Genomic DNA, 25,484 nt, shown 5'->3' with positions numbered 1-25,484 from the left:
GGAAGTACTTTGCAGCAGCAGGTTAGGCTCCTGGGGGGAGACTTTGAGGTAGGGTTATTAAAAGCATTTCAGTGGAGTCCAAGAGGGGTGGAAGATGAATTAGTCCACTAGAAAAAAGAGAAGCCAGAGGCTGAGAAACAAATGGAGGCTGTACTAAGCAAAGGTTGTGGAAAAGCAGTATAAGGGGGCACAGAAGTAGGGAGCAGCCTTGAGAAACAGCAGCATGTCTGAAGCTTCACATTTAGCTGCTTAATACAGGGGTGTGGGTTGTTTTGTGAATTTTCAGTTGGACTTTCGGGATACCCCTGAAGGGATTTAAGCATGTATGTGACTTGGTAGATGGCCCACAATAGGCATGGGAGCTGAGAATAATGGCAATATCATGCACTGATGCAAGAGAGTGCTATAACAGTAAGTGTGCCCCCAACAGTCCCATACATCAAGTGACCCAGATCGACCAGTGGGTATAAGCGACCTGCCCTTACTGCTCCACAAGTCTTTGTGTCTTCTACAAACTACACCTGCAAACACTCTGTATTTTCTCCCAGGTCACTAATAAAAAGCAGAGCCCAAGAAACAATCCATGTGGCATCACATGAAAGTGTATCAATTAACTGATGATTCCACTCTAACTATGTTTTGTGATCTATAAGTTAGCTAGCTACTAATCCATTAATATGTGCTATATTGAGTTTGTATGGTGCTAATTTTAATATGAATGTTCTGTGGTACCGAGCCCAATGCCCTACAGAAGTTCAAGTATATAACATCAAAATTGAATTTATCAACCAAATTTGTAATCCCATTTTAAAAAAATATTCAGTTAGATCAATTTTCCACACAGTCATGGTGATTGGCATTAATTACATTCACAAAATTTAATTCTCTAATGATTGAGTCTCAGTGGATCAATTTTATTTTGCCCAGGATCTGTGTCAAGTTAACAGGTGTATAATTACCCAGGATAACCCATTTACCATTTTTAAACACTGGCACTAAAATTAACCTCCTTTCAGTCCTCTGGAACTTCCCTAGTATTCCAAGATCTGTTTAAAAATTAGAATCAATGTTTCAGAGAGCTTCTTTACCAACTTTTTAATACCGTTAGTAGAAGATATCTAATCCTGTAGATTTGTATTGATATTACACTGTAATTAGTGTATAATAAAGAGAAACAAATATGTTTGCTGCTGATTTTGGGATCATTTATAGCAAGCTAGCCAGCCTCTTCTCAGTTAAAATAACACATTTTTTCTTTATTTAAATTCTCTACACTGCCTCCTGCACTCCATTTGCAAAGTTACTAAGGAAGGGACACAAGCAATTGAGAATTGAATATAAATGTGCTAAATAAATAGCATTTGTGTTTAATTTAATCTAGCCTTTTTTCCCTAAAGCAGTAAACAAACTGCATATCTGCATGGGCTTATGTTACAGTGAAATGAGGTGTGCTATAAAATTGGTTAATGACCACCCAAGGACGTAGATTTGAATGATCTCTGAGACAGAAATCTAGTGCTTGCCAAGAATTGTAAAATGGTCACCTTTGACTCCTGGGTCCTGACTGGCTACAGAGAATTTGAATACAGAGCATCTGAGTATACTACAGAACCGTTGCATATTAAATATATTGATGGTGAAAAAGGAAGGAAGTTGCTTAAGTTTACCTTTAAAAATCCACAAAAAGAACAGGAGTACTTATGGCACCTTAGAGACTAACACATTTATTAGAGCATAAGCTTTCATGGGCTACAGCCCACTTCATTGGATGCACAGGATGGAACATATATAAAATGTTCCATTCTATGCATCCGATGAAGTGAGCTGTAGCCCATGAAAGCTTATGCTCTAATAAACGTTAGTCTCTAAGGTGCCACAAGTACTCCTGTTATTTTTGCAGATACCAACTAACACGGCTGCTACTCTGAAGCCTTTAAAAATCCAGGAATTCTTAAGATAAAACAGTTTTATTAAAATAAATATATATCTCCAGAACTTCACCAGCTTGTCTAAACCAGTTCTGAAGAAATACCCGTTTCCTTCTCCTTGGACTTCATACTCTTAAGGTTCCCATACGGAGAGGATCCTTCACATATCCTTCTTTCCTGCATGAGGTTGGGGCTCAGCTGCCTCCAAGCATAATTCATACAGAACCCTTCAAGCTTCTGATGATTAACCAACTCTAATCAAAACCCATTGGCATTTCTTTCATATTAATTTTTCTCTTGACTGTCAACCCAGAAATCAAGAGGGAAAAAAAACAGCATTTCTTTATCATTAATGCTGAGGAAAAAACTTTGTCATGTCACTGGGGGGTGATCCTTGTTGGCAGGTTTTAACATGGTGGAAATGTTTGTGAGGAGGTAAGTTTAGCTAACAGTGTCAGTCCAAAGTGTGATGGCATGACCAGTCTGAAAAAATGGTTGCCCTGATGCAAAGGTGCTAATGGTTATTATGGGTAACAGACCCATTCAAAGGTAGAAATGAGAGTTAATGCCTATATTGCATAGACCTACTGCTTGAAGGACAAGCTGTCATAAATATAAAGGAAAGGGTAACCACCTTTAAATCCCTCCTGGCCAGAGGCAAAACCCTTTCACCTGTAAAGGGTTAAGAAGCTAGCACCTTAAGAAGCTAGCACTCACTAGCACCTGACCAAAATGACCAATGAGGAGACAAAGCTGGAAGGGGGGTGGGGGGCAAAGGGTCCGTCTGTCTGTCTGTGTGATGGTTTTGCTGGGAACAGATCAGAACTCCTGTAAAAAGTTAGTAAGTAATCTAGCTAGAAATGCGTTGGATTTCCTTTTGTTAAATGGCTGGTAAAATAGGCTGTGCTGAATGGAATGTATATTTTTGTAACTTAAGGTTTCGCCTAGAGGGATTCTCTGTTTTGAATCTGATTACCCTGTAAGGTATTTACCATCCTGATTTTACAGAGGTGATTCTTTTACTTTTTCTTTAATTAAAATTCTTCTTTTAAGAACTTGATTGCTTTTTCATTGTTCTTAAGATCCAAGGGTTTGGGTCTGTGTTCACCTGTACAAATTGGTGAAGATTTTTATCAAGCCTTCCCCAGGAAAGGGGGTGTCTTGGGGGGAAGACGTTTCCAAGTGGGCTCTTTCCCTGTTCTTTGTTTAACACGCTTTGGTGGTGGTGGCAGCATAGGGTTCAAGGAGAAGGCAAAGTTTGTACTTTGAAGTTTTTAACCTAAGCTGGGTAAGAATAAGCTTAGGGGGTCTTTCATGCAGGTCCCAAAATCTGTACCCTAGAGTTCAGAGTGAGGAAGGAACCTTGACACAAGCCTTTGCCACTTTGACCAGCAGAATTACATTTGGAATAGTCTGCTAAATGTGGTGAGGCTGTCACTCTCTTTCCTAAGCATTACTTGAAAGGGATTTGCCAGATATCATCTCACCACGAACCTCAGAAAACCATCTTATGCAGTCATGGCCAACCTGAGCCTCAATCTCACTATAAACTAGGTGTATCAGAATATTCATTGCACTATATACCATAGATCAAAAGTATGACATGTTATTTATACATAGACAGTGTTGCAGCTAGCTCTACTATGATGATATAGTGCCATATCATAGCTAGTCCCCTTACACAGCTTTGCACTCATGGGGTGGGGAGGAGGGAGTGAGGGTGGAGCTAGTTTTGCAGCCCCTATGCTACTGAGATACTTCTCCCCATGAGGCCCTCAGCTTGAAAGGAGACAGCAGAATTGGCCAGTCACATTGGGGAATATGCTGCACTCCATGAAGGGTATCATGTCAGAAAATGAGATGTGGAGGATCAGATCTGGTGGTTGGAGCAGTCGCAGTTGGGTCTAGTGGTCAGTGTGGTAGCAGCCCGGCCAAGAGCTAGAACCAAAGATCAGCAGTGGAATCAACAGCAGGTTCTCAAACCAAGAGTAGGGCTGGAAACAAGACTAGAGTGGGAGCAAGGCAGGAGCAGGCTAAGGCAAGGCAGGGTTGGAAACAAGACTAAGGAGTGGGTCACCCCTATCAGGCAGGGGAGGGGTCCAAGCCATGAAGTGACATTAGACAGACTCAGTTGCTGTTTCACCTGTGAGACATATATACCGGTTCGGAGAGTCATGAGACCAGCTCCTGGCTTGGGGATTGGCTGGAGCCCAGCACAGCAATGACTCATTGCCTCACATATAGCAGCATGTATGCCTGTACACTGAGGGTTAGATTCACAAAGGAACTTGGGTATGATGATGAGCAGCGTTGTCGTGCATAACTTTTAGGTGCCTAGAAAATCACTCGAGTTCAGTGCCTAGGCTCCCTGAACAATGAATGTGGAGAACAGCAATCACAAAAGCCAGGCTGCTAAACAATGCTTTGGCTAAAATAGACAATGGGAGATGCCAAGCTGACAGGTGTATACTAACTAAGTCCCACTCCTCTCAGAGACAGGCACCTAACTCTGCTTGGATTCTCAGCTTCAAATCCCTTCTTGCAGTTAAGTGTAACACCGACAGACCCTAGTCGGTGACAGGCGGGATTAAACCGGGGACCTTTGGAGGTTCAAGCATGAACCTCTACCACATGAGCTAAAAGCCACCTCACTGTTAGCTAAGGCTGTACAGCAGATTCATTTTATCTTTTTTTCTCTAAGTGGTCTCGGTGCCACTAGATGGGACAGAACACCACACCCAGAAGGTATGTGGGTTACATAAGCACCTGTGCTGTTTTAGCAAGAAGCAGCTGGGGGGTGGATAAGGAGCCGGAGAATGACTAGGTTCCCTCATAACTTTTAGCTCATCATTCAGGGATGTGGGAGACACCCTGGTCAAATCCCTCTGCCACCTGAGGAAAATAAGGAATTTGAGCTGAGAATCTAACACCTCTCAGGTGAGTGTCCTAACCACAGAGTTAGGGATATTTTGATATGTGGCTCCCTCAGTCTCTCCTGGTGAAGCTGTTTCACTGTGGATAAATAACGAAGGAATCACTGGGCCAGAGAGAAACAGAGCAAAGATGAGAATTACACTGTAGCCTGGTGATTGTGGCATAGGATGTGGGAGAGCCAGGATCCCTGCTCCAATGACTTTGTTTTATTTATTATCCACAATGAAACAGCTTCAACAGGAGAGAGCAAGGAAGCAACATACAAGGCTATCTCATAGCCCAGTGCATAGGGCACTCACCTAAGAAGTTGCAGGTCCCACTTCAAACCCCCTTTTCCCCCTCAGGTGCGGGCGGCGGGCTCCCATATCCCAGGTGAGTATCCTAACCCTTGGGCTAGAAATTAGAAGGACCTCCTCAGGCTGTTTTTTTGTGAATTCAACTATAGGGGCCTGCTCTGGTAAATGAGGTGTAAACACACTTACTGGATTGGGTTCTGCAGGTAAGTTTGGCAGAGGAATGCCTATGTTCCCCTGGTTTGTGCACTGCTCTTAGGCTTTGGTGTCCAGAGCCCTGGCGTGGGGCTGCAGTTTGCATGCTCAGAGGCAGGAATGTAGGTGTCTAGGGAACTTTTGGAATCCATTGGAACAATTTACCTAGGGTCGTGGTGGATTCTCTATCACCGACAAATTTTAAATCAAGTTTGGATTTTTTTTAAAAAGACATGCTTTAGGAATTATTTTGGGGAAGTTCTATGTCCCGTGTTATACAGGAACTCAAACTAGATGATCATAATGGTCCCTTCTGGCCTTGGAATCTATAACAAAAAGCTTTTATGCAAAAATTCAGGGGCTGAAGCTGAGCAATTGTAGGTGCCTACAGGGGCAGCTAAGTGGGATTTTTGTGAATCCTAGTGGGACCTGATTCTAGGATTTAGGTGCCTAAAGTGGCAGCTAGGTGCCCAAGTTCTTTTGTGAATCTGTCCCTGAGAATCTCCAACAAGTGTTCTGCCTCCCTGGGGGAGATTGTCTCCTGAAGTGGCCTCCCAGTGCAGGGCTGTAGCTAAATCTCACTGGTTAGCCTGTAGAGAATGCCAGCACTGAGTTAAGAGCTGAGATACAAGGTGAGTGAGATAATATTTTTTACTTGGCCAACTTCTGTTGGTGAGAGAGACAAATGATGAAAGTTGGTCCAATACAAATTATTACCTCATTCAGCTTGTCTCTCTAATATCCTAGAACCAACACAGCTACAACAAACTGCACTAAAAAAACTGGTGAGAACAACTGTTCCATCTTTCTAAGTTCTAAACCTGTCTTATTTTTCAGACAGGACTGCATTTAACACTCAATATTTCTGCTTTTTAGCATAGCTTTTCAATAGCTCTTTGCTTGTTTTAAATCTCTGGTTGATGAATATTAGATGCTTAGTGCAAGCAGAGTATAACAATACAATTTTTCTCAAAAAGAGAGAAGTCCATTATTTTGGGGCACCTTGTTACTTCATATTTCTTGTAGTTTGTTTTCAAATGGTTGTATGTCTTCAGGCTACTCTGAGGCAAATACAACTCTGAGTCACACAAGTTTGCAGTATCAGACATGATCATAATGTAAATTAAAGGCAATAAACATCCATAGCCTACCTTGAAACTGTGTAAATTTGATGGTTCCCATTCTCTCTCCATTTCTGAACACAACTTGACCCTAAATAAAGTAAATAAAATACCTTAAGTTTTTATAAATTTATAATTGATTTGAACTCAAACTACAATTCATTCCAGTTCACAGTTAAAACATCTAATATGGACTTTTATTACTCAAAGATCAAACAGCTGGTATTCAAATAAATCAATAACTAGCCCTTATATAGAACTTTTCATCCATAGATCTCAAAGTGCTTTACAAAGGAGGTCAGTATCATTACCCCCATTTTACAGCTTGGGAAACTGAGACACAGGAAAGTTATGATCATCTAGCAAAGCAGTGGCAGAGCTGGGAATTTTAAACTCAGGTCTCTTCATTCCCAGACTAGTGCTCTTAAGGATAATTTTAGGGGCTTGAGGACCATGTGTTCAGAGTATTAAGGGTGCAATTCTGCTACCCTTACTCATCTTGGGCAATGACTTAATACATGATCAGTTCCGCTGAGATCAGTGGAACTACTTCTATATTAAGATATTACTTTAATGTGAGTCACTGTTGTAGAATTGGACCCTAACTGACAAAGGACCTGCACTAGGTAACTCTGGCTGCCAGAGATACCTCCATAGAAGTTTACTTATTGTATTGATTTGGACTAGAGACTACCTAGCCCTCATGACAGTGCATAGTGGATGTGGGGGAAGGGAGTAAGGACCTTCTCCTGCTCCGCCCACCTTGCCTTGCACAGGATGTATAGAGAAGTAATCTAACCCTTGTGATTGCCATTAAACACTGTGGGAGCCTAATTATCTTCTCATATCAGTGCAAATCAGCACTTACTCCTTTTGAAGTCTGGGGACTCCCACCAATGTAATACCAGTGTAAAAGAGAGGAGAATCAGTCTGTGTGTCTTTGAATGTAAAAGAGACACACATAAGCTGTTGGTCCATCAAATCCAGTAATCTGATTCTGGAAGTGGCCTATGACAGATGCTTCAAAGAAAAATGAATATCCCCACAGTACACCAGGACATTTGTGGAACTCTGTTTGTGAGGAATTCATTCCCAACATCCTGTAGTTGACTTGGTCATAAGAAAACGCGTGGAAAATTGAGGTTTTATATCCATTATATCATTGTTTTTTATCTAGGATTACAGTAAGTGTTATCAAATCTTATGCAAGTATATGGTACTTTAAAATATTCTATTAAATTTATCTCATGAACTTTGAGGCAACAAATTTCACATGCTGACTATATGCTTCATAAACAAGTATCTCTTTTTATTAGTTTTAAATTTAATACTTCTGCATCCCTTTGCTCTATTCCATAAAACAAGAGCAAGAAGGAGCATCTAACAGAGGCCTTATGACCTTCATTAGTTAGAGTTTATAAATTAAGACACTCCTTTCTCTTCTGTCCATGCTAAATTATTCCAGTCTTCATAGCCTCTTTACACTTGTAAGTCCCGCCACGTTTCACTTCAGCTATTTTCACTTTCAGGTACAGATAGCCTCCTGAATGAGCTGTTGGCCACCATTCCAGTGTGTGATCAGGAAAGACGCTCTGCAACAACTGCACGTCCAGCATTGTCTTTCCTTCTCTCCAGGGGCTAAGCACAGTCTCATTCAAGATCTGTTGTATCCAGGTGTCACCATGCTGCCCTAAACACCTGGACTAAAATTTCTAAAGAGTTTTTCAGCCACATCAAATATACAGTTCCCACCAATGTGGGTCTTAAAGATAGTTGAGATGGAGATGCAGAATGAAGTTAACAATTAACATATGCCTAGGGCTAGGAGGTACAGTGGTTTAAATCATTTGCCTGGCCTCCACCACTGTAGATCTAGGTGTAAAACCTGACTTAAGTCACAAATAGAATGAGTTTGGTAGTTCAAGATCTAGAGGCGCTGGCAGGGTGGTTGTTGTTTATTTATCCTGCACCCAAAAGTGTGCCAGATGTCTCAGACCACAGAGAAGACGTGTTCGCTGCCTGGAAGAGCTTAAAATAAAAAGTACCCTTACTCAAGTCCAGTAATACCTTACTATGTGAATAGTCCAATTGACCTCAATTGGACTATTTGCAGACTAATCAACTTAAGTAAGGGTGTTAGAATTGGGCCCTAAATAGCCAAGCCAGATAAAGGATGTGGGAAGGCATACCAACAAAGGCATCATCAGAGCCATGAGCCTTCTCTCCCTTTGTAAGGCTAGACAGAACTGCAGACCCTGCACTCATGGAAGGGAAGCACAGTGATTGCTTCCTAACTACTCCTCCGGGCATGAAAGATGCTCTAAAAGGACTGGGGAGATGTGCAGGGCCAGCCTTAGGGGTGGGTGAGCAGTGCAGTTGCCTTGGGGTGCTGTCTTCTGGGGGTGCCACACCACTCAATCACTGGCTTTGGGTCTCTTTTTTGTTTTTGCTTAGCTGGCTGGTGAGAGCAGAGTGGAAATCAAAAATATTCTCTGCCCTGGGTCGCCAAAACAGTGAAACACCTAGGGTTGGCCCTGGAGATGTGTTTGCTGCACACCTTAAAAGAGAGTAGGGGCATATATGCTCCTGCTGCAGATCACAGAGCTCTGCAAAGTATTCTATCTCTCTGTGAGAATATTGTAGCTTTGGATTGCCCTCAGAAGCACAGTGGAGCACTGAGGCACAATCAAGACCAAGCTGTTTGAGGTTATGTTAGGTGTGTATCTTGCTAGTTCCAATGTATGCAGTGTTGTTGTAGCCATGTCGGTCCCAGGATATTAGAGACACAAGGTGAGTGAGGTAATATCTTTTATTGGATCCACTTCTGTTGGTGAGAGACAAGCTTATGAGGGGTTTCAGAGTAACAGCCGTGTTAGTCTGTATCTGCAAAAAGAAAAGGAGTACTTGTGGCACCTTAGAGACTAACCAATTTATTTGAGCATAAGCTTTCGTGAGCTACAGCTCACTTCATCGGATGCATACTGTGGAAAGTGTAGAAGATCTTATTATATACACACAAAGCATGAAGAAATCCTCCTCCCACCCCACTCTCCTGCTGGTAATAGCTTATCTAAAGTGACCACTCTCCTTACAATGTGTATGATAATCAAGGTGGGCCATTTCCAACACAAATCCAGGTTTTATCACCCCCCCACACACACACACACACAAACTCACTCTCCTGCTGGTAATAGCTTATCCAAAGTGACCACTCTCCTTACATTGTGTATGATAATCAAGGTGGGCCATTTCCAGCACAAATCCAGGGTTTAACAAGAACGTCTGGGGGGGGGGTAGGAAAAAACAAATGGAAATAGGCTACCTTGCATAATGACTAAGCCACTCCCAGTCTCTATTCAAGCCTAAGTTAATTGTATCCAATTTGCAAATGAATTCCAATTCAGCAGTTTCTCGCTGGAGTCTGGATTTGAAGTTTTTTTTGTTGTAAAATAGCGACTTTCATGTCTGTAATCGCGTGACCAGAGAGATTGAAGTGTTCTCCGACTGGTTTATGAATGTTATAATTCTTGACATCTGATTTGTGTCCATTTACTCTTTTACGTAGAGACTGTCCAGTTTGACCAATGTACATGGCAGAGGGGCATTGCTGGCACATGACGGCATATATCACATTGGTGGATGTGCAGGTGAACGACCCTCTGATAGTGTGGCTGATCTTATTAGGCCCTGTGATGGTGTCCCCTGAATAGATATGTGGGCACAGTTGACAACGGGCTTTGTTGCAAGGATAGGTTCCTGGGTTAGTGGTTCTGTTGTGTGGTGTGTGGTTGCTGGTGAGTATTTGCTTCAGGTTGGGGGGCTGTCTGTAGGCAAGGACTGGCCTGTCTCCCAAGATTTGTGAGAGTGTTGGGTCATCCTTCAGGATAGGTTGTACATCCTTAATAATGCGTTGGAGGGGTTTTAGTTGGGGGCTGAAGGTGACGGCTAGTGGCGTTCTGTTATTATGAGCTTATACAGAGCTCTGCTTCATGTCTGGGAAACCTACTCAGAGTGTCACAGCTAAATACAAGATGGAACAGATTGTTTAGCATAATTAGTTAACGCATTTCAAGGGACCATTCAAGGTGTAGTGGCCTTTAACACCCCACAAGTCATAGGAGAGAAAGGAAATGAGGTGGAGAAAAGAAAGCTGGGGGTGGGGGCATTGTTAGTGGGTTATAGATTGTTTGTTTGTAATGAGCCATAAATCCAGTGTCTCTAACAATCATGGACTGGGTAGTGTCTAGTAAAATTGTGAACTTAAGCTCCCAGGCTCATCTTCTGAAAGCGTTGTGCAGGTTTCCTTTGTGGATGAGCACTGATAGGTCAGGTATAGAGCCATAGGTGCCGACTCTGTGGGTGCTCTGGGGCTGGATCACCCATGGGGGAAAAATGGTGGATGCTGAGCACTTGCCAGCAGCCCCTTATTAGCTCCCCCACCCCCTCAGTGCCGGCAGGCCCTATGGATCAGTGCATCCCCCTCCCTCACAGCTGTTTCGCAGTGTGCAGGAGTTTGGGAGGGAGGAACGAGGATGCGGCACACTGAGGAGGTGGCGGAACTGGGTGGGAAGAGGCAGGGCAGAGGTGGAGTGGGGGCAGGAAGAGGTGGGGTGGAGCCTGGAGGGAAGGGGTGGAGGGGGGGCAGAGCCTGGGGCAGAGCTGGGGGTCGAGCACCCCATGGCACTTTGGAAAGTTGGTGCCTGTGTATAGAGTGATCACTTTGTGATATGGTGTTTTTGTCTTTTATCATTTTCTTGTGTGAGTTCATTTGAGAGCGTAGTGATTGTCTGGTTTCACCCACTTAGTTGCTATTGGGGCATTTAGTGCCCTGGATGAAGTACATCCTGTGTTTTGATAGGCATGTGTAGGACTCATGGATTCTGAAAGGTGTGTGGTGGGGGGGTACTGATCATTGTAGCAGTGGAGATAGGTCTGCAGGTTTTGCATCTGTTGTTCCAGCAGAGTCTGATGCCACTTTGAGTTGGTGTGTCCTGGTCTGTGGGGAGCTTGTTTCTGATGTGGAGCTTGCTCTGGCCCTGGAGCACCCATGGGAAAAAAACGGTGAGTGCTTAGCACCCACCAGCAGCCCCCATCAGCACCTCCCACTCCCCATACTTGTCACAAAATGCAGAAACCCCTCACATAACTTTTGTAAACAATTTCTATCGTTACTTCAACAGTTTAAAAAAAAAAGACTGTACTAAAAAAAATCATCTCAGAATCCTGTTATTTCAGCTGAATTTTCAGACTTTACTTATGCTAAGAAGAATTTTTAATCTTTAGAAATTTCAGCATGCTGTCATGAGCAGCATGGATGGAATTTCCCTTTGAGTGGCATCATACGTAGGAAGGGTATCATACAAGTCTCTCCCAACTAACTGTTTTCAATAGAACTAAAATCTTCTGTGTATTAATCCAAACCCACATTAATTCTTAAATTCCAATGTTCATGTTGGGGGACACACAGAACAGATGTACTTATCCAAAATCTTCCTGGTGACTGCATTTTTGAGGAGGCTGCTGAGCATCAGGTAATCTTCCTGAATCTGTCTGAATTAGCCTTTGCTTCAGTAAGTATCTGGATAAGAACATCTGAATGGTGGCTGTTTAAGCATAAATACTCTTTTTCTAAACAATCCATTCCCCCTTTTGATGACCCCCTTCTTGCCAATATGGCTGTGGAAACATAGTTGGAGCTGGCAGAAATCCATATTCTATTCATGGAAAAATGCAGAAATAAACCTCCACATTTATGGCTTATAAATTGTTTCAAACTGATATAGACAAATGATGCTATCCTTCTGGTGTAATGCTAATGAAAATTCTAAAAAAAACACAGGATCATAGGAATTGCCATACTGTATTGCCCAAGGTTGATTCATCTGTGGACTCTGTCAGTGGCCAGCAGCACATGTTTTACAGGAAGGCCCCTTAGTAGGCAGTGTGGGATAACCTGCCCCCATGCATCTGGCCCCATCATCTGTCTCTAACAGTCAGAGATTGGCTTAAACCCTGAAGCGCGAGGTTTAATATGACTTCCAACATCTTTGTTGCCATTAATGATGATAACTCTGAATATTTGGGAAGGTAGTGTGGTCTAGTGGATAGAGCATTGATATCCTATTCAGGAGATCTCTTCTTCTCTCTGCCACTGGCCTTCTGGGTACCCTTTGGCAAGTCTCTTCACCTCTCTATACTTCCATTTCCCCATCTGTAGAAGGGGAATAAATGATACTGACCTCTTTTTTTTATAAAATGCTTCAAGATGGAAAGCACAATATGGTATTCTTACCATATTATCCATATAGATATGCAGTCCCTTGTTGAGTCTTGTTAAATTATTGCCCTCAATGATTTCATGTGGCAGTGAGTTCCACAGTCTAATTATGCATTGTGAGTAAAAAGTAGTTCCTTTTGTCAGTTTTACATTTGCCACCTCTTAATTACTTGAATGTCCCCTTGTTCTTCTCACATGAGAGAGGGAGAACAAAATTCTAAGTTATTATATGAGCTCATATTATTCACAGATAATTGATTTCTTGTGGTAGTTTGTCTTTAAATATTGTCAGAAGCTCTGAGTTAATGCAGTTTTCCAAATTCTACAAAAAATAACTTGCGTATCTTTACTCATTAATTTATTTTGGGGGGAGTAGGGAGGTCATTGTCTCCCCCAAACTGCAAGCCTCAGGAACACACGTCCCTGTTGGCTTGACTGGAGCTGCCCCACAAATATAGAAGTCAAACTGCGCCTATGCCTTTACTATTCTTTGTAATATCAGCAATATTTTGACAAATCCATAAGATGAAAGCATTTACACTACTCATCTGCTGATTAAAGGAAAAGCCATCCTCACTTATATACTATGAAATTATCCACTGGTATGGATCGGCTCTGATTCATCTGACTATACATAAACTTGCAGATAAATTATGTATTAGGAATAACATCTGTACATTTTTAAAGCTTTTATTTTGAATTCTCCATTAAGAATTGCTGAATTGTTATAATTTAAGCAATATACAAAGAAATTGCCAAATTTATTCAATGTATGTTTTCTCCAGCATTTTATCAGGGTAGCATGATTTTTTTTTGTGTATATTCAAAATACAGTATTTTACCTGCAATAAGGCATGCTGGACAATGCAAAAATAGTAATAATGAAATCAAATGTTATCAGCTCTAATATTTGATTAAATTATTGTTCCAAACTCATGAGTTTAGTTTGAGAAACTTATTATACATAGATACATAAAGCAAAAAACTCCATCAGAGAAATGTAACCTTCCTACCCACCCTATAAGTAAACCCATCCACACAAATGTTAGGAAACAAGAAAATCAACAGTGGAAATGCTATAACCAACAGCAGAAATGCTTCTACTGTTCCAGGATTTCATACTGACTACCCTGGTCTCAGGCAGGTTTATCGTCTTTCTTTCTGTCTTTCTCTCTTTTAAGAGGACATTCATTCATTCGTGCATGCATGCATACCGAGTCATTAATATTTAATTTTTACATATATTGTAACTTAAAGCGGTAACAGGAAACTATAATAAGGTAGCTAGTGGGGGAAAAAATCTACTAACTCAAACTTTGGCTATTTTATCTAAACATGAGAGAGAATCCCACTTTTTGGTTTAACAAAAAGGTAATAATCTAAAAAATGTATTAGTACCTTTATTTCATAAACTGAGAAATGGAATTTATAAATAAGCTTATCAATGTTTAATGCCTATGATTTATGTGAATAAAGTATTGATTTTTGCTGTTATTGTACAAGAGATGACATTTGTAGATGACAGATTACTTATAATGATTTAACACGTATGTTCTTTGGCCCCAATCAACTCATTACTTTTTTGAGGTCAAGGTAGCAAATCTCAAGATTTATCAAGAGGATTGTCTTCCATATATTCCAGACTCATAAATTACTAACAATATTTTTCTTTGTCTAAGTGAATGGAATGTTTAAATAATGGATATGTCTAATGCATGCATTAGGCCCTGAGCTTTCAATAGCATATGCCAGTGCAGACCCATACAAATGCAAAGAGACCCATAAAAGTCAATAGGGCAACACTTGGGTTTAAGGCCCCTATGTAAGATCTAGAACTTGTTCAATATATGTACCACCTATGACTAGTTATATCAACAAATGGTACTCTGTAGAATCTCAAGACAAATAACTAAATAAATGTAATATTTAGATACATTAGTAGCAGTCTTTGGTGGTTTGATATGTCATCAGTTGTACAGACAGATTTTTAAATAAAGTATTGCCATGCTGAGAACCAAGACTCATGCAGTTACCCATGTTTTGAGTCCAATAACTTGGCTTTGACTAAAGCTAGGGTGTGAATTTAAAGCACAATACCTATTCCATCATTCCCTGTGAATACTCTCATTCCCCCTAAAATATAACTTTTTGCAGTTTAGCTTACTCAAGCTACCAAAGTAGATTAAGCTAAACAGCACAACAGCAAATCATTCCAGGCTTTATCCTCATGTAGACAAGCCCTTAGACTTTGTAACACATTTGATGTGGTATATTCTGACTAAAGAATTAATACTTTATCAAATCAAAGCAGCACATATTAAATGTTTTTAAAACTGGTCAACTGATAAGAAAAAGTCATTGTGAATGGGGAATCATCCTCCAGTTGGGGTGAGTCCTTGTGGGCCTCACTAGGATCTGATCTTGGCCCAATACAATGCAGTATCTTTTATCAATGATCTGGATGTAAATTTTCTGTATCTGCTGATTCTTTTTTCAATGTCCAGCTTTAGTTAAAATAAAAGCTTTCAACATTTCCAAATTGAAATTTTTTCAGAATTTCCATTCCACAAAATGATTCAGAATTTCATCCTATTGTCCCAATTTGGGACAAAAATAAATGTTGAAATTTTGGAAATTTCAGTAGGATGGAAATACTACATTTCACTCAGATACAGTGGCTAACATCAGTGGGTCACACACACAGGAGGCAAACTACAGTATGTTGAGATGTCATTTGCACAGGGTCTGCCTGGCAGCTTGTGACACTGCTGATGGGAAAGGGGTGCCTGAACAAATGTGGGGAGGCCCTGTTCTGGTGTCCCCTGACAGAACACAGGGTGAGGAAGGCTGAGAAGGTGATGGGAGTGCTACATGTTGTCTCACAAGTGGTGGAGGGGTTACGATTGTTGGGTAGCAGTAGTTACCGAAGTTGCTGTATAATCAGCTACGACCTGCTGTCATCTCACTATGAAGGATCAGTGTCCGCTTTTGCATCCTGTTCCTTCTAGTTTGGCCTACATGTGACACATCCAGTTGCTAGCCAGTACACAGGTTAGGTGTAGTATACAGCATGATAACATGTATTATACTCATGGTCGTAATTGGTATATTAACTATATGTTCGGTAATTATGCTAAATTGAATTATGCTTACTCTTGTTCTTCTATGCTAAGTATCCCACAATACCTTGTACGAGTACAACTCAGCATTTGGCGCCCGCAGATAGGGAAACTGTCAAAAACGAGATGCAGAAGTATTCTACTTGGGTACAGGGAGTATGTTCTTTGCTCAACTAGTTTGGAATTCTGGGTTCAAAAACAATAGGTAACATGGTACCAGGAAAACAAATTGAAACTGGTGGGTGGAATCTTAAATGATGTATAGAGGGTTTGGATGGTTTAAAAAAAACACTATAAATAAAAGTAGTTTTGGGGAGGGTGATGGGTCGCGGGGAGGGAGAACACCTCTATGTAGGTGCAGTGAACACCCTGTGAGACCTGCTTCCCAGAAGGACAGGCAATGTATTGACTCTTTTCCGTACTGTACTACTTTTGTCTTTAGAGAGGAAGTCAGATGAGCTTGGTTATTTGGTTTCGAACATTTTTAATATTGGGTAATCAACCAATTGGCTGTACAATTAAGCAATACAGTTTTCTTTCAGTAATGTCAACATATCCATGAAACCATTTTGCAGAATCTTCCTGGAAGACTTCCTCAGTGTTCTTAAATCCAAGTAACGCTCCCTTCATTTTCCCTGTGACTCTGTAAACTCCTCAAGATAAGTCTCTTCCTCACCAGTTACTCTAGTATTGCTCAGTGTGAGAGGGTGTCATGGTAGTCTAACTGTCTGACCTTGAAAAGAACCCTTGTGCTGAAAAAATCAGCATCAGTCACAATGGTGACAGATTTGCCAGTGGATGTATCTTTCAAATGCAGGATTTAAGACAAGTCTGAAGAGATGAACACTCATCCCTTCTGTACCAACTGAGCAGCAGCTTTACACTGTGGTGGGCTAAGCAGATTGACATTACTATCTAAGCAACAAGCATGTATAGACCAGTGCACGCAAATTCTGGACAACTGTTCCGGGAGGGCTAATTAACTGAAACTCTGGAGGAAATAAGCCTTCCACATTGTGTGGCAGGCAACACTAGTTACAGCTAGTGGCAAACTCAGCCTTCCTTACTCTGCATGCCTATGCTAGTGTCGGATAACTGTAGTATGTGGGAAAAGATAATACTGGTTAGCACTAGCATCAGACATGGTAAGGATGTCAAGATCTCCTATCCCTCTGTTACTGACCATAGCGACATGCTGGAGGATTGCCAAATTCTGAGGAGTTAATTCTGGTGCAGCTGCCCTTTAGCTTTCAGTCCCCTGTTTTGCCAGACACTCACAACATTTCTGTTTGCCTAGATTGTCATGTTATCCCATTCTTTCTCCATATATTATGCTCTTTGCTTGAATCTCCAACAACAATTGTGTAAAATGTCAGTCCACATAGAGACATAGCCAGACTGGAACAAATAATTTGTCCACTGAGTCAGTTATACTGTCACCAACAGTGGACAACACCAGATAGTTCAAATAAGGTGTGAGAAAATTGGTAGCTGGAGGATAACTTGTTTCCAGAGAAACTTTCCTCCCAACCTTCAAGAGCTAGAGGTTGGCTTATACCCTGAAGCACGAGGTTTTCTATCCTGTCCAAATCTTTAGTTTCCACTATTGAGTCTTCCAACACTGGATGTTCTAGTTCTCTTATGTACTTTTTGGAATCCTGCTTAGCTCTTGGCCTCATTGGTATATCATGACAATGGGTTCCACTGGCTAAATGTGCACTGTGTGAAAAATTTATTTCCTTTAATTGGTTTCAAATTTTCTACCTTTCAATTTTCTAAAATGTACCCTTGTTCTTGCATTATGGGACAGGGAGAATAGAAGTTGTCCATTTATCTTCTCTACACCCTTTATTTTGTTTACTTTTATCATGCTCCCTCTTACTCATCTCCTTTCTAAGACAGAGTCCCAGCCATACAATCATAGATATGTAGGGCTAGATGGGACTTCGAGAGTTCTTCTAGTACACCCCCCCATGCTGAAGTAGGAGCAAGTATATCTAAACTATCCCTGACAGGTGTTTGGAGGTTTTAAAGAATGGATTTGATAATGATGGGGATTCCATAGCCTCCATAAGTAACCTGTTCCAGTGCTTAACTATCCATATTTAAAAAGTCCTCCCTTACATCTAACCTGAATTTCCCTTGCTGCAACCTAAAGGTATGTCTATTCTTGTGGCAATGTGTACAGTACAGACATTGCACACGCAGCTAGCATGGGTATAAATAGCAGTGCAGGCACAGCTGAGGTGAGTAGAGTACTCTACATGCTTGAACTGTAGGGTATTTACGCTACACGGCTCGCTACGCACCCACACAGTGTCTTCCATGTCTACATTGCTGTTTTTAGCAGTATAGTGTCCCAGAGCCTTTCCCCACTGTAGTGAAAGACTGGCAGCAGGGAAAGGTTCTGGCAGCAGGGAGGTACCGGGGAAAGGCTCCAGGAGCTCCCCTCTGCTCGGAGCATTTCCCTGCTGCCTCCCCCCACGACAAAGCCTTTCACTACTGCGTATACCAACACACTGTCTTTTCAGTCTCTTCATATGAGAGTTTTTCCAGACAATCATCTCCAATAATTCTGGTCACCCATTTCTGAACACCCTCTAATTCTCCTGAATTCTTTTTCAGATATAGTAACCATAAATGAACATGGTAGTCCTAGGGAGGGTGCTGCATTGATTTATATAATGACACTATAATATTTTCAACATATTCTGCATCTCATTCCATGTCGTTGCTAACATTTTGCTGTATTTGGGATTTTTTGACTCCAGTATATGTTAAGCAGAAGACCTTATCCATCTGTTACAGCAGAACAATTGTTCATAAGGTCTTTCTCCAGAAAAATATTGTATGCTGGTACAATTTTATCTACCTCAGCATCTGAGAAGTTACCCTCCCCCTGGCTTTTTTTCTTTTTTTTTGAGGGATGGGTGTGGAGGAGTTATTTCCCCTTTGTCTCAGCTCTGCCCTTTGTCATTAATTTGCCCTGCATAAAACCAGCACTGTTGCCAGCACCAGATAAACCCAAACTGAGCCACTCTCTAAGGACTGCTGGAATAACTATTCAATGATCCACATACATTTGTAAACAGCTCTGCAGCAAGGAGGCAGTGGTATCGTTTTATTCTAGAGCATGGCAAGCAAAAATACTATTAGCAAACTCCTGAGCACTGCTACACACAGCAGCAAGTCTGAGACTGAATTATTCTTACAAGAGATAATTATTGCAGCCATGAACAAAGAGCTGAGAGTCTCAGCTGGTGGAAGTGGGGAAGGGAGGGGGGAGTTAAATTTAAGAAACCAAAAATAATGGCATTACATTTGTCAGTCATTAGTGGTGAAGAATGAAAGGAAACCTAACACCACTCCCCCTCCTCGCTTCTTACTGTAATGTGATTCTTGTGCATCCCAGCATGCATTCAGCTGATCTTAACTATAAGAAAAATTCAGAGTCTCCAATAACTGTCATTCCTTAGATTTATCCAGTAAAAGAACCCTACTGCTGTGTGAGCCATCTGTTCTGGTGCTTATGTGAATATGTGACGTCTTTAGTGCTTTCCTTTTTCTGTTATCGTGGACAGTCACTGATATTGTTAATAGTTTTACTCATTTATGAGTAAGTAAATAAAAAAGATGCATCTTTGACTAGAACTTTTTAAAAATAAATTAAAAGCAACGTGACAGGCACTGTAATAATCACCCCTAAAATGTGGTGCAATTGCTGAGTGCTGGCACTGATACTGAGGGACAGCACAGTCACACTCCTCCTGAGCTTTCTTTTGGATCATTTGAAGAGTTCAAATCCTTGCTAATTCTTCTTTTAATCTTGGCTCCATCTCTTCTAGACACACAAATATTGATATAACCAGCCTAATAAGATGTCTTTTTGGAGTGGTGATAGAGGAAGCCTGCCTCTGTCTTTGCTGAATCTGAAATTCTATATGCTCCTCCATAGCAGCATTGTTTGGAATAGAATCAAGACATTTTCAGCAGATGTCAGAGTAAATCTGCACTGCTGGGGTGGAGTTCAGAATTGTCCTGTTGGGGATCAGTTCCCCACTTGTTTCAGTTTTGATCTGTGTGCCTGTATAGAGTTTGGATATTTCAGCTTTTCCTTACCTCATCACTCCCCCTTTTCCTTTCTACATGCTCGTTAATGACTCGGGAGAGCAACTTACCATGTTGCCTTCGCAAGTTTTGTGCCTGAGGGTGCTGTATGTTTAAGGACACAGGTTCAACATTAAAGATCTGAAGTTATTTCTTACATGTTTTACTTATTCTGTATCAATATTTGCAGAAAAAATGCCACTGTAGGCTATGTGCATTGCATTCCACATTTACATTTCTCCTGCAGATGATCTGAGAAATTATAATGTATGATTGGGCAGCCATTGCACACTCCACTTGTCCAGCAGAAGTTCCTAACACAGTTGATGAGTCTGACAGACTACTCCATTTCATCAGTTGTTTCTCCTGTTCATCCTGCATAAGTTCTTGGTGAGCAGTGTGTGTCCAAAGCAGCATATTCATTGGGCATAGCATTTTTTGGATAGTGTATACAAGTCTGTCTAGGCAGCAGAATGCTTGGAGGAAATATGAACTATTCTTTCACTTCATGGGTACCTATGGCTGCACTTCATACTACCATATTTGTAGTCAGTGAAGGTGGCTGAATTAAAACCACATCAGTATGGAGGGTGTGGAGGGCGAGGGGGGGGGACAACTGGCAGGGCATTGTTCATTAGGGCCCTCAGCCTTTGGAATTCACTTCAGAATTCACTGGGAATTCTCCAGATCCATAACAAGGCAAGTTTTTATCACTTGGGGAATGTTGCACGGCCCACATTTTCTCCCTTCTTCACCAGTAGAAGGTGAGTGGATCAGGTTGGTCGTGGTGATGTCGGACTCTAACAATTGGGCATGAGGTCAATTAATTTATTTTATGTTACTGAATTATTTGATCTGGGGAAACTGATGGGTCTGATTATCTTAGTGCATTTTAAAAGATTGTCAAGTACACACAGAGCATTACATGGGCACTGGTATTATTGTCCGTAAAAATCCAAATGAAGAAATGAATACCAGTTTGAGAGAGATTCTCTATTCTTAAAATACAGAATACCACTGGAATTGGCAATAACTATAAAAATAGAAGAAATTTTCTAAGTTACCACTATATAAGCTCAAAGATTTATTATTAACCAGATTTTTTAGATTGGGTACTTAAGGCAGAGAGGGTCAGTAACTTGGGTGGGAGGTAGCCTAATGTATTAGACAGAGCCCACAGACTTGGAGTGTTATCATTTTTTTTACTAATATTTAGTGTAAACACAGTCTGAATGGTGCATGGCAAACTTAGCTATGTCGTGAACATTCATATCTTGTCAATTGCCCTTTGAGTGAGCTGGGGCACTAATAATTCAGCCAAACAATTCATTCCTTCAATGTAATAATCAAGTGACCTTTCCATCCCCTACGTTTAACGTTCAAGCCCTATGTTTTTATTTAGTGACCCAAAAGGAAAAATGAAATATGTAAAAACAAACACATAGCAAAACTCAAAAAAACTGTTTCAAAGGGGTCTTAAAAATTCCTTGGTGACAACAACATACTTACCTAAAACAGCATTCACCGGACCTAAGAATTTTAAAAGGGAAACAAGCAGCTAAGACTATTATAAATCTTATGCTGACCACATAAACACATTCCTATGAAGTATAAAGAAAATATATAGATTGTCATAAGACAAAACTTATCTCTAACCCAAAATAAATATGGTTCTTTTCACCCATTTTTTATATTTGATAAAAATAATGTTTGTTTATATGCGCAGTTTAAAATTAAGGATGTAATGGCTTTTAAATTCTTAGGTTTATAACTGTTAGGTATGCACACTCTTGTTATTTAGCCAGCTTGACGAGTTTTTAAACCAAGCTTCTTGCTTCTGGAATAAAGGAATCAAATTTCTTTGTTCTAAGTATTAAGTAAGATAAATTCATGATTCTATTACAAAATTTGAAACTAAAGAGTGTAATCCCTGGGAAACATTTATTCATGTTTCTGTGGTTCCTCAGTTTTTTCCAGGTATTATATCTATCTATAGTCTGTCTAGGCAGCTTCTTTTCAAAACTCCCACAGTGGCGCAATGAATTTTCAAACCTCACTGCCTGTCCAGCTTCCTCGCCGAGCTAAAATTTATAATTTCATTTACAAATTGCCAAAATCTTGATGTATAGTGATTTGAAACAAGAAAGAGATATAGTGATTACAAAGCCAGAAAGTCTAATTTTTTGAATTCATGCCAATATTCAACACTAAAATTTATTGTGGCTGCCTGACATTTTCCATTATGTATGTGAACTATGGCAAACAAAACTGCTGCATTTTATTTAATAACACAGATATTTATGGTCAAATAATAGGCATACATGTTCATGAACTGGATCCTACAAACCTTACTCATGCAAGTCCTCCCACTGAAATCAATGGGACTACTCACCTGAGTAATATTTGAAGGATTATATCCTGTGTGTGTTATGCAGACCAAACTTATTTTGTTTAGCAAGATGATCTACACAGAAAAAAGAAAACTGAGATGATCTTTTTAGCGACTGTATTTTTGTTTTTTCCTAGAAAACACTCAAACACTTCAGGTTCTATAAAAACATCTTGAGTTTAACTTCAGGTGGACTGTATCAAGCTTGCACTGTTCTAATTATAGTGTTCATGTATCAGATTCTTAGTTTCTTACAGAAGGACCACATCGAGGTTGACAGCAATAATAATGAAACACTTTTTGAAGAACGGCGAGTAACAGATTCCATTATTTTCCTCAGGGTATCTTTGGTGTCCTATCCTTTCCTTATCTTAATCAACACCATTCATATTGAAGAAAATGAAATTCAATTTGTAGATACGTTTGTAAGTTATTTGATAAGCTGCAGTATTCTGTACATCAGCAACCTCTTTATTCACTAATGCCCTTAAATCAAATGCTTTTATTTGTATAGCAGTCATCAAAGCCAATCAGCAATTAGATTTTTCAGTATAACTAATAAGATGCCTTTTATTTGCTTTATCGGTCTCAAGTGAAAGTGCTGTTAGAAACAAAAGTATTTTCTTCTCCGTCACCAATATGCCATGAATATTTATGGTCTTCATTATGCAGCAGTGATCTGACAATGTTAAATTCCAGATAGAATGAGGATACCAGACTTTCAAAGGGATTCTGTTTTTTCCTTCAGCCACTCACAAAAGGAATTCATAATTGCAAAACATCTAATACAAATAATTGCATCTCATTTAGAACACATTATATCTCCATTTTCTAAACTGGCCAAAGGAATCACTTGTTCCCCGCTAAAGAATGTCTTCAAAAACACTAATACAGTGAATTTGTCTGTTTAACATTTTTGAAAAGTTATTTTGTGTGCAATATTAAAGCTGACTAATCAAAATGTATTGAATTAAGTGGACAAAAAGAAATAATGCAATAATGAAAACCTTATTAGCATATACATGATCTTATTTTCACAGGTGGAGAATAATCATTTAGGGAAGATATCTTTAGATCAGAGATCGTTCTTCAAAAGCCAATACACTAAGTGAACTATGCTGGGAGCCCCAGCACTAGGGTTGCTAGCAACAGAAACAACAATTATCTGGTGAACTGTAGATACTGCTCCTTACCCCGTGGACTGCTGCACAACCTTTACAAACTGTCTCTAGGATGGGAGATCGTGGAAAATGATTGAAGAGTTCATGGGATGGGAGGCATTTCAGTTAAGTTCTGGGTATGGCTAGAAATGTTGTTATAAGTAGGAATTTTGGCAGTTTTAACCCTTTCCATTTTTAACCCTTTGTTGATGTGTACTGATATGCATGGAGGGAAGGGCTCTGTCTTTGAGTCTTTCTTCTTCCTCAATAGATTTCCTCCCCATGCCATGTAGGTCACCAGCCTGGCATCAGAGTCAAGAGTGACTAAATGTGAACAGCATAGGTAAGACATTTATTGATGTGGATGTGACTTTTTGTGACTCTTGGTACAAGTAGTTGTGGAGAGAGGAGTACCCCCTGTACACACTTACAGTAGCTCCTGAGGGTTGATCTGAGAACTGAAACTATCTCAAGTGTTCTTTGACTCATGTTGAAGGTGGACATACTCTGAACTCAACATGAGATGTGGTCCTCAAACTCTTGCCATGGTCAGATCATTAGCTCCTTCATGCTGAAGTCAAGGATGATTCTTGCTGATATTCACTGGTTTGCTCACAGAGAGTGATGGACTCAAGAGACTTCCAGAATTCTCTGGGTAAAAAAGATGGACCAGTTCAATAGACTTACAAAACACCAAGATTACATTTTATCCATGAAGAAAGTGATAAAATTGTTCCTGGATGTAACTCTCCCTATGTATCATCCCCACAGATCATCATGGTACTTTGATAGAGGAAATGATTGCGGGAAGATACTGGAGTGAACCTGGTCTGTATTTGATCAATTGCAGTACAGTGAATATCTGAGACCCTTTGCTGTGGCTGTGGTAGCATAAATAAGACATGTTTCTGTTCTGCCACAGCATTCCTGAAATCTCGTACAGTAAAATCATTCTAAATAGTGGATATTGTACAGAGTACATCTATTACTTGTTACTTGGGGTCACAATTTGGAGGTTATGTTAGATTCTTAGAATTCTTGGATTCTAAAAGCCAGACTGTGAAACCCTTACTCATCTCAGATCTCTTGCTCATGTGAGCAGTCCCAGTGAAGACAATAGGTGAAATAATCTAGGTCTCAGTGAGTAGCTGGGAACAAGAATGCTTTTTATCTATGCTTAGTGAGACGAACGAAACCTCAGATTTGGGTGCGGAGCTCACTACAATTATCTTTAACTTGAAGGTGACAAAGACATAATGAAGGCTACATGGGGCTACACCTTAAGATCATTTAGTAACTTAAGTTAGGGCAGAATCCAACTGCCAGCTTATTATAGAGTGCTTCACTCCTCTCACACATTACACAAGTACTCTGTACTGTCTACCTGAGGACCTGAGAAATTGATTCTTTCCTTGTTGTGATGCCACTGTAGTTGCAATCAGAACCAGTACCTAAGATCGAGTTTAAATGGGAAGGGGCAGGTGTCAAGCATTTGTATATAAGGCATCCTCAACTCATGATCCTCACTTCTGACTTTGGTCCATCAGAACCCACATCTGTTGAACTTCTAAGCACAAAATAGGCTCATTTTTTCTCTTGGCCTAATCCTCAACCAAAACCTGAGAGTTTGTGTTGGAAGGATGATGGAAGGTTTTCACTGGTTGGGTAACTTATATATTTAGAGTTTGGATTGGTGAGCACATTCCCATTTTGAATTTCATCCATGCTCTGGAAAACTTAAATACTTTCAGGAGTGTCCAGAAATGTTTGAAATAAAAATAAACAAACAAACAAACAAATACTTGGAAGCTACAAGTGCTGCTCAATGTTCATTTGGTAGTTAAGGCATATAGCACAACTTATACCTGTGGCCTGTGTATTGTAATGGCCTCTTATTTGCTTTTGGGTGCAATCCATTGCGTTGATTTTAATCTACTCAACCTTATGTAGTTTGGATCCTG

At 40.4% G+C, this 25,484-nt stretch overlaps 1 protein-coding gene across 1 annotated transcript in view; it reads right to left on the bottom strand.

Moving 5' to 3' along the window:
* GABBR2 (gamma-aminobutyric acid type B receptor subunit 2) overlaps positions 1-25,484 on the bottom strand; it is an 813,006-nt gene that overhangs the window by 343,078 nt on the left and 444,444 nt on the right. The window contains exon 8 of the mRNA XM_074945100.1: positions 6,502-6,562. Coding sequence (XP_074801201.1) covers positions 6,502-6,562 — 61 coding nt within the window. The remainder of the gene's footprint in view (positions 1-6,501; positions 6,563-25,484) is intronic.

This window comes from Natator depressus, chromosome 2 (assembly GCF_965152275.1).
Source record: "Natator depressus isolate rNatDep1 chromosome 2, rNatDep2.hap1, whole genome shotgun sequence".
In the NCBI taxonomy this organism is placed as follows: domain Eukaryota; kingdom Metazoa; phylum Chordata; order Testudines; family Cheloniidae; genus Natator; species Natator depressus.
This window is presented reverse-complemented; position numbering and strand designations above follow the sequence as displayed.